The 14590-nt window shown below is 40.1% G+C and overlaps 1 protein-coding gene across 4 annotated transcripts in view; it reads right to left on the reverse strand.

Moving 5' to 3' along the window:
• si:dkey-151g10.3 (serine/threonine-protein kinase WNK3) overlaps nt 1-14590 on the reverse strand; it is a 58831-nt gene that overhangs the window by 41540 nt on the left and 2701 nt on the right. For all 4 annotated transcript variants that reach the window (XM_037541077.1, XM_017694287.2, XM_017694285.2 and 1 more), the window contains exon 2: nt 2379-3437. In XM_037541077.1, coding sequence (XP_037396974.1) covers nt 2379-3089 — 711 coding nt within the window. In that variant the 5' untranslated portion in view covers nt 3090-3437. The remainder of the gene's footprint in view (nt 1-2378; nt 3438-14590) is intronic.

Consider the following 14590-nt stretch of genomic DNA (forward strand, 5'->3'; position numbering starts at 1 on the left):
AGGCCCTGATAAATATATTGTTTGGCTGATGTCCATCCATTTTTGCCATCGCAGCTCTGGCGATGTGTTTATCACAGAACCTTATACCACAGTAACAATAAAAATACGATTTATCGTACAGCCCTTGTGAGTAATCAAGTCACTTTGAACTTGTGAATTACACTCAACCTCAACCTTTTAATTGATAAGCTCATTTGATAAGCTTCTTAAGTGGCTGGCAATTACCTCTGGATATAGGCTTAATTGCCCATTATTTCACTACAGCCATTTCAGTCTCTTGAGATATATGGCAGTGGCCCACTACCCCTAAGCCAGGGTTCTCTGCATGCCCTTCATGGTCATGAGAGGATTAAAACAGCATGTCCTCAAGACAGTTCTGACCATGTCACACATAATAAGCTACTGCAATACAGTTTAGTTGAATCAATGCTTGATTTTAGCACTCACTATCGATTATGTTTGTATTTAAGTAAAAAGTAGCAATTATTTTGACTTTTCAGAGTTACAGGCTTATTGATCGTTAAACAACATTGAGAGGGCAAAATGAAAAAAAAATCACCTGATAAACAAGAGAGGCATGAAACAAACTGAATACAACATATAACATCATTTCCTAGTAATGAACGTGATAGCCTGCTAGGCTATAAAAATCACCTTCGTAGTCAGATCGGTACAAAAAAAACACCAACCCACACCACCAGCAGACCATGAGAGCCGTAAAAACTAACCGCAAACATAGTCAGAAACCTATAAGCTTACTTTGTTCTTGGCATGGTTTTGTAGTTCTTGTTAAAAGTTTAATTTATCAAAGGTTTAAAGCCTCTGAATAGCTTCTTGTTCTTGACAGACTCCTCAGTCTCCATATCTGATAAAGAGCATATCAGAATACTCTTTTGAACGCTTTAAGTCAAAACCTGAGTGCTCTTTAATGTTCAGACCATGGAGTGCAGCTTTATGATGACCTATGCAAATTATGTTTATCATTCAAACTGTAAACTAATCACTAAGTTGATTTATCAAGAAATAAAATTTTTATCTGCCATATTTCTTTTTAAATCACATGACTGATTATAATCGAGTAATTGTGACAGGCTCTATACTCAATACAGTTCACCATGAAATCAACATACAGGACTTCTAGTTGTGAATGCTTATACACTGACAGTGGTCACAACCCCTGCTTTTGAGTAGATTATGCTAAATAGTATTTCAGACGCATTCCTGGAAAATACAATGTGTTGTGTAGCAAAGGCATTCAGTCCAGAAAAAAGACAAACAATTACAAATCAAAAACAAGAGCTCTACTGTGCACTGCATCATTTCTGCAGTTCAGTGCACAGTGAGTAGGCTTGACTCTGTTCTCCCACGGATACTTTCAGAGAGTAAACTATGGAGCCATTCAACTTGACTTCTGAAAGTCTTTTCTCTCTGCTTCTCAGGGCACTCTGCTGTGAAAGGTTTCAAACACAAAACAAGGACAAAAAGGCTAAGATTTCTCTAACAAGCCCTGAAACCCCCCTAAGTAACATCATCCTGATTCATGCTAGCTTGGGCAGAGCACTTATGCGGAAACACATGATACAGGTGAACATCATTTTCAAAAATGACTGATTACAGTGTTTGGTTTCAGCCTACTCAGTGGTAGGCATCCATTTGTGACCCAATCAAAACAAAAAACATTTTTCAATCGTACGGTCATGACGCAGGCCAATGTAAACAGTGATTACTTACATGAATTTGTTATCATGGCCACATTTGGTCCACATTGTTGTCCACAAGATGCTTTTGGCTGAATATTTTTGGCTGGTGGACTATTCTGAGCCCAGCAGTTATACTAAGTTGGTTAAACCCAGCAACACTGCTATGTGTGATCCACTCTGTGCCGCACACACAAACACACACCAAGATAACACTATTTGTTGCTTTTCTGATACTGTTATTGCAATATTGAGCATTAGCCGACAATGATCTGATATTTATTTTTTAATCCAGTAATCCTTCACTTCACATAAGATGACCATCTACAAGTAGGCTATCATGCTCAAACTACTCTCCATAGGAAGAAATATATGAAATACTAACAACATGATAGCAAACAATGTGTTTTTTTCTAAACTTCAGCAACACTGTGGTGTGATATACTTCTAACAACACAACAAACACCCACAATAACTACAAAGAACTACAAAAATGCACCTACATGGTAAGTGGATCTGATAAAATAGACAATACATATTTAAGGTAGGTGTACTTAATATAGCGACCACTGGGTTTGTGTATGAGTCTATATATATTCTAGCCACATTGAAGCTCCAACTCAAATTACAGTGCACATTGAGTCCAGCAATTCACTGCAATAAGGAGGTGCCTTCACTCACCTGTAACTCACACCAGGCCACTTCCACCCAAGTCTCAGTGTCTAGGCCTTTGTAAACTGTTTTGAAGGCTCCTCTACCAAGCTCAATGTCAAATTTGAGAAAGCGACCACCGGGCGAGGTCGCCACTGCTTTCATCTCTGCCTCCTCCTCCTGTTCGCGGTCACGCTCCTTCCCCTTCAAAGCAGGCACTGACGAAGCACCCTTCTCGGGGTCCTGGGCACCACCTTGGGTGCCATCTTCACCCAAGGCAGCCGAGGCACTGCCGGGTAGCTGCTGGTCTCCACCGCTAAACACAGAGTCCGAGGCACGACGCTCAAACTGTGGGGCACTGTGAGGGGCATCTGGAGCTTCCTCAAGCTCATCCTCTTCCTCACAGATCTCCACACTCTTGCGGAAGAAGCGCTTGTTCTCACGCCTCAGACGGGGTCCGCCGGCAGCTGGCGAAGACGGTGTGGAGAAAGATAAAGGCCTGGCTGGACCCTCCACTTCCTGGCCATCTTCTCCGCCTCCAGCTCTCCCTCCGGCACCTTCTCCTCGTCCGGTTCTCCTCTCCTCCGTCTGGCTAGAGGGGAAGTCAGAGGGCGTGCTGCGTGTCCTCTCTCTCTCACGGACCGCCCGGCTCCCCTGTGCCCTTTCCTCCTCCCTCTCTCCATCAGCTTTCTCTCCGGACGACTCCTCCGTGGCAGTGGGCTCTCCGGGGTCCGTCGCCATGGCGAATGACCTTTCCCACTCCCCCGCCGCCCCCTCCTGAGCTCTGGCTCTGTGTCAGTCCCCGTCTCTCTTTTGCAGTGGACACCCTCTCGTACAGACCCTTGTGCAAATCTAGCACTGGCCTTCACCCGGAGGGAAAACGAAACTCCTTTGCTTCTCACCCTTTTCTCTCTTCTCTTCCCTGCTTTTTAGGCTGGCAAAGACACTGGAGGTCACTCACTAACTGTTCTTCTATCTAACGAGAAGTCAGCTCTCAGTCCCAACACTCCTTCTCTCCATCTTCCTTCCGGACAGTCGAAAGGCAGGAACGTTGTGTCTCAAAGAGTGAGGAGCATCTTCAGGTAAATCCTACAAAAGAAATAGTATGATTATTTAGTAGGTGTCATGACAAGTACATAGTTATATACTGCCATCATTTTAAAAACAATGAGGGAATAAATGTGTAAGGAGTTTTTCAGGTGATAACTGCTTGGACGCCATTCACAACATTTGAAGGTGCAATGTAGTGTTTGTCTAGAAGTTGTGTACTCTATTTGTTTAAGTTATGAAATTATAATTTACTTAAAATAGAACAGCACATCACACTACAGGCCTTTTTGTTATGTTATCAGCTATGGCTAGCTTAAATTAATGCCCAGTCCCAAATAACGGCAAAGCAGAGCATGCACGCAGTGGTCACCTGTTATTTCATAAATGATTATTATTTCATAAATATCAGAAACGTTTATTTCTTATACTTTCACATATTTCTGATGTACTGACTTCAAACATCACAGCAGTCAGACAGATGCTAACTGTGCATATGAGAGGTTTGCTGTGCGCCATCTGAAAGCACTACTGAATTCGGTCACTTCACAGGGCACAGACAGGGGCAGGCGAGAAGTGAGTGGTTTGTCCCCTCCTACCTGAATTGTCCTTAATTGTTGTGACAGTAAAAAGCAAAGTCTTAAATCAAGCACATGTCCCTACAGAAGCAGCACAAAACCAAAAACAGTGCTAACTGAAAAATCCCTGCCTTTTATTGCCATACGTGTTCTTTGTCAGACGTAATTAGCTGTGTAGAAACTGACAATCCCCAGAAGGAAGAAGAATGACATACGGTGAGACAAGTTGATTTGTTTTCCTTTTTGAATATAGCCTAATGCTTGACTCAAAGGTAGGAAAAAAAGGAGAAAATGGAGCAAGGGAGTCGTGTCCTTGCAAGAGTTCAAAACTTTAAAGGAAGTTCCTCCATCTTAACAATTAGCTTTGGTTATGTAAGGCAGTCCCACTTTATCCACATAACAAAACCAGCTCAACACTAATGTCACAGTAACTCATCTGCTTTTCAGTGCAGTCTAAGCATCTGAAACTAAGCACAATCATTCCAGTCACAACTGACAGTTCTAGCTAGGGGTGGGCGATGCGGCAATAAAAATAGCATCATGATACTTCCAGACATTTTCACAACACACAATATGCATCATGATAACTTGTTTTGGAGGTTTGAACAAAGAACAGAAAACAGTAGTAGCACCACAAAATCCCCTTTCTAATGAAACATGCAGTTGGTCAGTGCTCTTTAAGTAATGACGATATTTATGATATGCTCTGAAAAGCATCTAGTAGGAGTGGGGGAAAAAATCGATTCTTAGATGCATCACCATGCAGACATGAGCGATTCTGAATCGATTCACAGACATCAACAATCAATTTTCTAAATGTTAATTTGTAGCACAATATTGAGGGCGGAACTTGGAAGTGGGTAAATGCAGAGCCAGTCTGTGGCGGCACATAACAAAAACACTACTGGATGAGCGAGCATCCTCTGCTTTAAAAACCAGGTTAGATCAGGAGTCGCAACCCAAATTTAAAAAGAGTCATTTTGTTCTTTCAATAAAAATCAAACCACCTTGGGAGTGACAACATTTCATGTCCAATTTGTCCAGTGTGTGATGTCTTAGTACAGGCTAAAAAATATAAACAAAAATGCAGACTTGCTTTGCTCTGCTTTAAGCCTTAGCTATAGCCACTTTTCTCCCCATTCCCTCAGGAAACTTTTCCTTAAAATTAGAGGAAAGCAGTTTCTTTTAAAATGACTCTCAGCATTTGACTGTTTTACAAGGCTGAAGTCGCTTCTCATTCTCCAGCTTCTTGTTCAACTTTTCATGTTCCACCTTAAATTCTGAATGAGGTGCCAATGTAAAAGGTAGAACAGGTAGAACAGGTAGAACAACCTTTTAGTGTTTGACAGGCTCTCGTTGCAGATTTTGAAGTACAAGGAAACTTGCTTCTAAAGCAAGCTTACAAATGCGAATAAGTCAATTTGTCTCCAATTGTTCTCAAATCTCTCTTTGTCTTTTTGTTCGCTATTAACCAGGCGAGACATCGTTCCAATGTGACCTGCAGTCTGCACGCCAGTTCTCAGTCGTTGAGAACCATGGCTTTCGTGCTATATTGCACACGTCCCGTCTCGCAGACATTTTACTGACCCCTCCCACTCTCTACAGCGAAACCAAAACAAAAGTGATAAAATCACTAAAGAAAATGCGTATGACGGCTGTAACATGTTCCGTGGACATCCAGTGCCACAGGATCTTATTTCAACATAACACCACATTTTATCACAGATGAGAGGCAGCCAGTGTCTCATGTGCTCCGAACAAGAGCAGTGAATGAGAGCCTTCTAGTTCACTTGCCACATCACTTCCATTTGCTTTATTAATAAAACTATACTGGAAGTAAATGCATTATGGATCATTCCAAATACTTTGCTTTACAACTATCAAGTCCTCACACAGCGAGAAAAAAGGAGTCCTGTATAGAAAAAAAGATGCATCAAGATGCATCGATGATCATTCTATAATTGCATCGCAGCTTCTGAATCGTAATCAAACCGTGAGGTGCCTAAAAATTCCCAACTCTATAGTGACATGATTCATAAAAAGGTTTTTAAATATTGTCATACTGCCCACCCTTAAGTTGTAGCTATAATTGACAGGCAAGCTAAAGAACATTCAAAGTCCATTTCTATGCACTATAAAAACGTGGCAGAAAAAATGCTAGCCTACTCCATTAGGATGCAGTTCTGTGAGTGAAGAGGTCAGGTCTTAGAGCACCTGCAGCAGACAGCATCCCACTTCTCTCTGCAGTGCCTCTGATGCTGTGCCTTCACTCCCCAGCCACTCAACAGAAGAAATCAGTGCTCACAGGCTGGCACCACTGCCTGCATAAATGTGTCAACAATAACACTCGGGTTAAACTTGTGCGGGTGCAGATTTATTCATCTAAATTCAGGACTGCAGACAAGCAGGGAGAGGGTTAGCACAGGCTGTTCCAAAAATGCCCATACATGGGCGAGTACTCAACAAGGGCAAGCTGATTCAGGAGAATAACAGCCTAACTAGCCTAATCCACTAATTAAGCTGTTTGAAAGTGTAATCTTTGTTATGGCCTGAGATCTCTCAACCAAGCACTAAGAAGGTCCACATCAGATCAGGAACTCAGGATTTAGAATTTCTCATGAAACAGCAGGTTGTATCCATTAGTTGATACAAAGGTAGAGAATACCAGATTCTTACCCATTAAAAATGAATGATGCAGTAAGGGCCCTTAAGATATGAATAATTCATTAGCACAAGGGTTGCAAAAGTGTACTTAAGTGAAAGTCATAGATCATCACCCATGGAACACATACAATAAATAAGCATATAAACGGTGGTCAGCAATATTATAATGCTACTTGGGCCATGCCTACATGCAGAAGCTTACTTATTTACCTTTACAGTAAGTGCATTCCTGTTGATTCCCTTAGAGACTCTGTGGTTTGGATACTATCAAATATCAACTTTCTGGCTCTGACCTAAAATGTAAACAATACATTTTCCCTGTATGTCATCCGACTGTCTGACTTTTCTCTACGTCTGAGTACTCCCATGTCAGTCGCTCTGTGTGAGCCTCTCTCCCCTTTGGTGTCATCTTTATCTTCATTGTCGCTGTCCATCTGTCTGAAGCGGTCACGTCTCTCTCCTCCAGACTGACAACACATTTCAGTCTGTCCCAGATCTTTAGCCTGGTCACCAAATACTATTTATGGCAGAGAATGCTGCTCAATTAGCCTGTGTTGAACTGCTGAAGTATATTGAATAAGGGTACTGACAATGTTTATAGTAGAGTGAATACTACTATGTGACCCTACTGTGTGACCCTTTCCTGATTGTCTTGGTCTGAATAATATACAATATATATAATAATATAACATAATGATGAAATGAAAACAGTGCCCTCCACAAATATTGGCACCCCTGATAAACACTAGCAAAACAGGCTGTAAGAAGCATTCTTTATCACTCATCCTTTTAGATTTTTCATTCAAAAATATGAACAAAAATCACAAAAAGTACAATGACAGAGAAAAAAACCCAAATCTTAATATAAAATATTAAAATCTTCTCAATTATGTGTGTGCCACAATTGTTGGCACCCCTGAAAAGTCTTATGGGTGAAATCTAATTGAAGTACATTCCCATTCATGTTTTATGTATTAAAGTTTAACTGAGCAATTAGGAACACTTAAATAGTCAGTAATGACTTCCTGTTTCACTGGGGTATAAATATGAAGTGACATGCCAAAATCCCTTATGCCTGGCCCAGACTCCAGGATAACTGTGCCGATTTTGAGGCCAATTTGCTCCTCCCACCAATCGCAAAAGTTCTCCTGACACCAAACGATGTTCTTTCCAGATTATCCTGTGGTGTGGAATGTCTATTATCCAATTGTTACTCCTCCGATCTACTCCCAGTCCAGTCGGGCCACCTAGACTGAGGATCATACATATTAAACATGTTCAATTATTATGACTCAGTTTCCTGTAGTGTGAAATGGACGCTGATTCTCAGCGTGAAAGCCGAGTCCTATCAACCAATGTATTCACCTCAAGCTCGCATTGCAGTATAATGTATAAGCTCTGTTGGCCTCTTTTTTTCAGCTATGGTTGGTTTTCTGTACAGAAAGCACCACAGAACCAGCATAGCAATAGCCTCACTGTCATCCACTGAGTTTGATTAGATCAAAAGTCACGTTACTTTGCGAGAAACTCCTGTGGTTTTGAGAATGTGAACTATTGGTCGCTACTCTTGCTCACGTGCATAATATAAAAGTATGTGGTGTTTCATTCAGGGACATTAGTTAGGTCTTGGGGTCAGAACATCTCCCAAACTACAATCAGACACCACCAACATAACCAGAAGTTGCAAGGTTTGCCAGAAAAAAGCCCCTGCTGTCAAATATTAGATGCCTACAGTTTGTCAGACATTAATGGTCAGATGAGACCAAAACAGAGCTTTTTCACAAGAAACTCCAGAAGTGGGGTTGGCATAAACACAAAGATAGGCATGTAGAAAAGTACCTCATCCACACTGTGAAGTATGGTGGTGGATCTGTGATGTTGTGGAGCTTTTTGTCTTCCTAAGGCCCTGGACAATGTACTTGTCAATACATAGTATCATGTATTAAATCAAAGCTTAAACGGCCTTGGTTGAATCTTCCAGCAAGATAATAATCAAAGCACACCTGAAAATCAACAAAACAACTGTTTGCTGACCATAGATTCAAGGTTTTCCCATGGTCATCCCAGTGTCCTGACCAAACCCCATAGAAGACCTGTGGGATGAGCTGAAGTGCAGAGCCTGGATAGACTCTGTATGGAGCAATGGTCCCTGATCCCTTTCAAAGTGCTATCCAGTCTCACTAAGCATTACAAGAGAAGACTCAAAGCTGTTGTCTTTGCAAACAGAGGCTGCACAAGGCATTAAATGAAGGGGTGGCAACAACTGTGGCACACATATATTTAATAAAAATATTTATTTCATGAAAATATTTAGGTTTTTTCTTTCAATCATTGTACTTCAAATAAAGATTCAATTTTTTAATTATATTGAGTAAAATATTAGAAGGATGAGCAATATATAATGTTTTTACTGCATATTTTGCTCGTGTTTACAAAGTAATGTTTGCCAGTATTTGTGGAGGGCACTGTATATGTATTATTACCATTCAGGACTATGCAATTAGCAATGAAGATGCTCCATCATAAAATAAAGCAGGGGATCATACCTGTACTGTACCGACACTACAAAAAAAGACCATGTTTCATTTTATCACACAATTATTATTATTATTATTATTATTATTATTATTATTATTAACATATATTCCATTATATGATTTATTAGTAGCCTTTGTTTATCCAAAATAAAACAAAGAAAGGTGCTGCTTATGTCTGCTGGCCCACATATTAAATTGTGTTATATTTTTTTTAATAATGGTGGCGTCCCCCTCCCCAGGTTTAATACTACACTGTAATAATGCATATATAGACCACTACACATTGCAGTATACCCTACTGTCTAATGCTGGCACATGTCCAATCACAATAAGGTTTGTGAAATGCAGACTAGAAATATACCACATTGAAAAATCTCCAACAGAACTCTGATTTTGTCCTGAAGTTTGTTGTCAAGCAGGAATATTGCCACTTACGTGCTGCATGCAACACTCATATGCAATTAAATAGCACAATAATACTAACAACCTCACCAAAATATCCCAGGCAAACCACCAAGCTTCATCATGTGTGGTAGTTAAGTGGCTTTGGCAGCAGCAGGCTACAATTTTAGCAGCTAGTGCTGTTATATAACAGTGTTGAAGTAGTGTATAGTTACAGTTTTACTTACTTTTATTGTAAGTTTGTGACATTAGTTAAATGTGCAGCAGTGTTAGCTTGCTTATGACATAGCAATATTTGTATTCTGACTACTTAATGACCTTGGATTTCAGAGGACCCAGTGGCATTCATGAGAAAAAAGGACATACGTCAAAACATATCAGATTTGAAACACTTCTGTTTATCACAGGGTGATAAATCATGGGGTGATTTTTGAAAATGTCATTCATTTTTTCCATAGACAAAACTGAACCTAGACTCTAAACCCTTACTACTACTACATAATATAAGATGTTAGAGGTCTATAAGGGCTTATGTCATCTTAAAGTTCTTTTAGCAGTTAGCAGCTAGCCTGGGCTGTGTGCTGTTTGTCCTCAGTTTCTTTATCAGACTCAACACACTGTAAAACTATCTGTTTCAGTGCTATTGTTTCTCTTAAGAGTGGGCACAACTGGACACCAAGAACATATCGTTATCTCTTACTCAAGCACTATTCTCCCCCTTGTGCCTTCCTGTTCCTTAAGGACACCCTGAAACTCAGGTTCTACCAATAACAGTCATTATGCCAAGGTTGACTCAAACACCAATAGCTGAGGGAACTCAGATGTTCAGGTCAGATTAATGTTCAAAAGGCCCAGTGCTTCCTTTATTCAGGCCTTCTGTGAACTAAAAAGATGCAACACAGAAACCACAAGCCTTAGAGGGTTGGGCACATGCTAACTGCGATAAAGATATGCAGTGGGTCAGGAAGCATGGCAGGAGTCAGATTCCAATTAAGTTATAAGCCATAGACTCTTTCTCTCTTCCATAGAGGCATCTTTTTTAAAAGAGGGGCCAAGCCTAAGCTTTTGCTTTTCTATAATTCATTCAATAAAGAAACTGACATCAATGTACAGAACTGTGTTTTATTTAATTTTATCAAAATCTGTCAACTGAGAACGAAGATTCCTCACACTCTGTTGTGATATCTGACTACATGTTCTGACATACAGAACATGGTATGGAGAAAATGAACATGGTGGGGCTGAAACATTCTTTATCTTGACAAATAGCTTTAACTCCATGGTAATGCTTACTGTTCAGTAACTTCAATGCAAACTGTCTGAGCTATTCTTAGGTTATAGAAGTCATCAAAAAAATGGAAAGCGTCATGAACAATCTTGCTCAACGTACTATGGTATGTATTTTCTTTTTGTTACCTCAGTGGAAATTTCCTTAAAATCTCCCCAAGATAGAATTTCCCTGATATCATGTTCTACCTTTCTCTCCTATCACCCCCACTGATCACTCAGCTAGCTCAGAAACCCTCCCTAACACCATGTTTCATTCAGAATTATGTCATATTGTGGAAGTAAAATATATTATGATTTCAGATTTTGTGAGAAAGTAAAAAGGACCAGAACGTAAAACTGACAAAAGAGCATAATACTGTATTACACGCCTGTGCTGTGCCGCATGCTGTGTTAAGCTGTTATGCTGATTACCAGCACACTATGGCAAGAGTTTAATGGCATATTGTGATTCTTATTTTTACTGAAATTGAAGAAAGTTAAAAAAATATTAGCACATAGAAGCATTTCCCACTGATTAGTCTAATAAATCTACCTTCCTAAAAATATCTATCAAATATAGAGGAGAAACCAGGAGAATGGGCATGTAAAGGCTGCTCCATGTAAAAGGACAAGAGGCAAAAACAACATGTGATAAAGAGGGGGAAGTTCTTTTTTAAACAGCAGCTTATTTGCCTATGTCCTCAGGGCAAGGAGTTCCCATGGAAGCCACATACCGGACAGAGTTATCACAGAACATCAAACACATTCAAACTGACTCGTCTCTCTCTCTCGTTCTATTGCTCTCTTCACCTAAACTCTCCAACATACATGACGCTACATTTCCCTACAGGAGCTAATCAACAAATCAGGTGCCCTACTTGAAACAGGCATCAATGCACTGCTAAGCATTCTATTTCCATGGTCAGCTGTGGCCTTTGGGGGCATAAAAATAGCAAATAGTAGCCTACAGTTTTAGTGAAAAGTCCGTTCTGGCCTGTTGAAGCTAACTTAGTGAAACAGGTTTGATCTGTTTTTTATTTCCAGTTTAAAATACCAAATGGTTCTTTTAAAAACACACCTGTTGCTGAAATATGCATGACTTACCATCAGTACATGATCATTTTAACATCCACAGCCCTGCCTAACCCAACGGCACTAATGGAGGACAATAGATGGATGGGTGTGTCTACAATATGACAAGCATATGAGCTCTACCCCTATTCCCCTGAAATGCCCAGCATAACTTATAATTACATTCTACCTAACTAGTTTTTCAGAAAGACAAGCCGTCTCTGTGGCATCACCTGAGGTATAGAGTCTTCTGCGGCTCTTGACTTTCTCTGCCACAGGCTTAACTCATCACTCATGAAGTCCTCAGCATGCTTAATATGTTCTCTAGTCACTCTCCAACTCCCCTCCCACTCAATATTCAGACGGCACTGATCAAGGCATTCTGTCAGATTCTGATTTCTTTATGGCTAAATTGCTTTTTTAGGCAACAGACAACATTATTGCTTATTTACTCATTACCTGTTGCATGCTCAATGTTGGATAGGCCTAATGTACGGAGGTGCATAACTCCAGATGAAGCATTCAGAGGAGGAACCGCAAATTTTCCCACAAGACACAGAATTCATTTTTATAAACAGCTGTAGCAACACAAAAGAATGGGAACATGGATTCATGGCTAATGGACTCTTCTATTATGTCTGCAAGAATTAACACTCCTTTCAATTGTTTTTATGATACTTCAAATGTGTGTTCTGTACTACTTTCTAACCACAGGAGATCTGGTTCAGGTTGAGCACTGTTTGAGTCTCTTCTTGCCCTGAACGTTATGAGATGAGCCAGTCAGCATAGCTTGATGCATGGCTCTGGAGATTCGCATGATGTGTAGTCAAGACTGTGGCCTTTGCAAGCCTTTGTGAGCTACATATTATGTTTACGTGCATCTTTGTGGAAGTATAAATGAACATTTACAGGCTGAAGTACCTTTCAGTTCATATTGGTGGCACTTCGTCCTGTTTCAAAAAGGGAAACAAAGTAGTAACACCACAGAGAAGCATGGTAAAACTGAAGAAAATAAATATACTTTAACATATGAACATAAGATTTGGTAGTTCTTGCTGATGTTTTAGCAAATCACACTTTATCAGCCTAAAAATGGCTTTTTGTTGAAATAATAAAATGGCTAAAACTTACTGTGTTATGTAGCCCATTTGTTATTAGGTCTGTTACTGTTACTAGGTTTTTATTACGTTATAACATATAAAAACTTTTTTTTCCTACGGGGAACTGATGTCAGATAGACCAGCCACTGTGCTACACACACACACACACACACACACACACACACACACACACACATATATATATATATATATATATGTGTACATAAAATGTTATTTATTTCAGCATATATTTATTTGTGCAGTCTAGTGCACAGTTTAATTTTCAATCTTACCGTACAATTCACAGCTCACAATGCACTGTTCAAATAAAAATACTAGAGTATGAAAATAAAATAAAATAAAAAATAAAAATAAAATGACACCAATTGATATTATTGGAACTTTTAACTTAAAATCAGTATCTGTAATTGACCTGTTTAACAGAACCTGGTACTTACTGCATATTAGAATATATACAAATATATATGTTTTTTGTGCTTTTTACCAGCCAATGTATTAACAGCCACCAGCTGACAATTTTTACATACAAAGGCACAACTCAGCTGGCTGGCTCCTGTTAATTATGCCAAAATATTGCAACACAGATGGGTCAAAAGAAAAATAAGTAGCCCTGTTGTCGATCACATATTAGGAGTGAAAATCTTCTGATTCCAATTATGCACCCCTACCAGCATGCAGTGTCGTCTGCTCCCATAGAGTTCCAAAAATACTCTAAACACAACACACACTGCACATCAGCGAGCCCCCTCTGCCTCTGCCCACTTTTTTTTTCATCCCTCACTTCATTGGCATACACACATTAATCCCCTGGGACTGAGCAGGCTCTGCTGCTTTACTGAGGCAGACAAAGAGGGAGCCAGGGGACGCAGTGTGTGTGTTTAGGGAGGGGGCAGAAGGGTTAGGGTGGTGGAAGGGAGGAAGGGAGGGGGTGAGACATGGTGTAGCTAAATGACAAAAAAGTGCATATAACAAGGGTGGGGGGGGCAGGAAGAGATTGTATGGGGGGAGAAGGACTTCAAGGTCTCAGAGGGAGAGCAGCGAGCAGGGAGAGAGAGAGAGAGGGACAACGGGGTGGGGGTGGTGGTGGAATGGGTGGGAAAAATGTGTGTGTGAAAGAGAACAAGAGAGCGAGAAAGAGGGGGGCATTCACAAAAAGAGTTGTGGGGGATTTTCCCCCTGATAAAATATGTGCCAGCGTGTATGTGAATGAAAGCAGTGACTAAAGCTAAATTTCTGCCTGAACTAAAAACAAACTATGGTTTGGGCAACGGAGAGACAGAGTGAGAGACAAGACATCAAAATAGATAAAGGAAAAGAAAATACTAATAGTATTAGAAGTTACTACAATTAATAAACTACAACAGTTCTGTTAAATGGGTTATTTACTTTGAAATGTAGCAAATTAGAAATCAATGTCAAAAGAAACAGCAAATGTGGAAATACAGCAAAAACATCAGCTTTCTGAGCACAAAAACGTCTCGAATTACTGACTGAAATACCGCAGCCTAAGGTAAAAAATACAACCGGACAACCAATCGTCCAGACATTTGGTG

Source organism: Pygocentrus nattereri, chromosome 9, assembly GCF_015220715.1.
Source record: "Pygocentrus nattereri isolate fPygNat1 chromosome 9, fPygNat1.pri, whole genome shotgun sequence".
Taxonomy (NCBI): domain Eukaryota; kingdom Metazoa; phylum Chordata; class Actinopteri; order Characiformes; family Serrasalmidae; genus Pygocentrus; species Pygocentrus nattereri.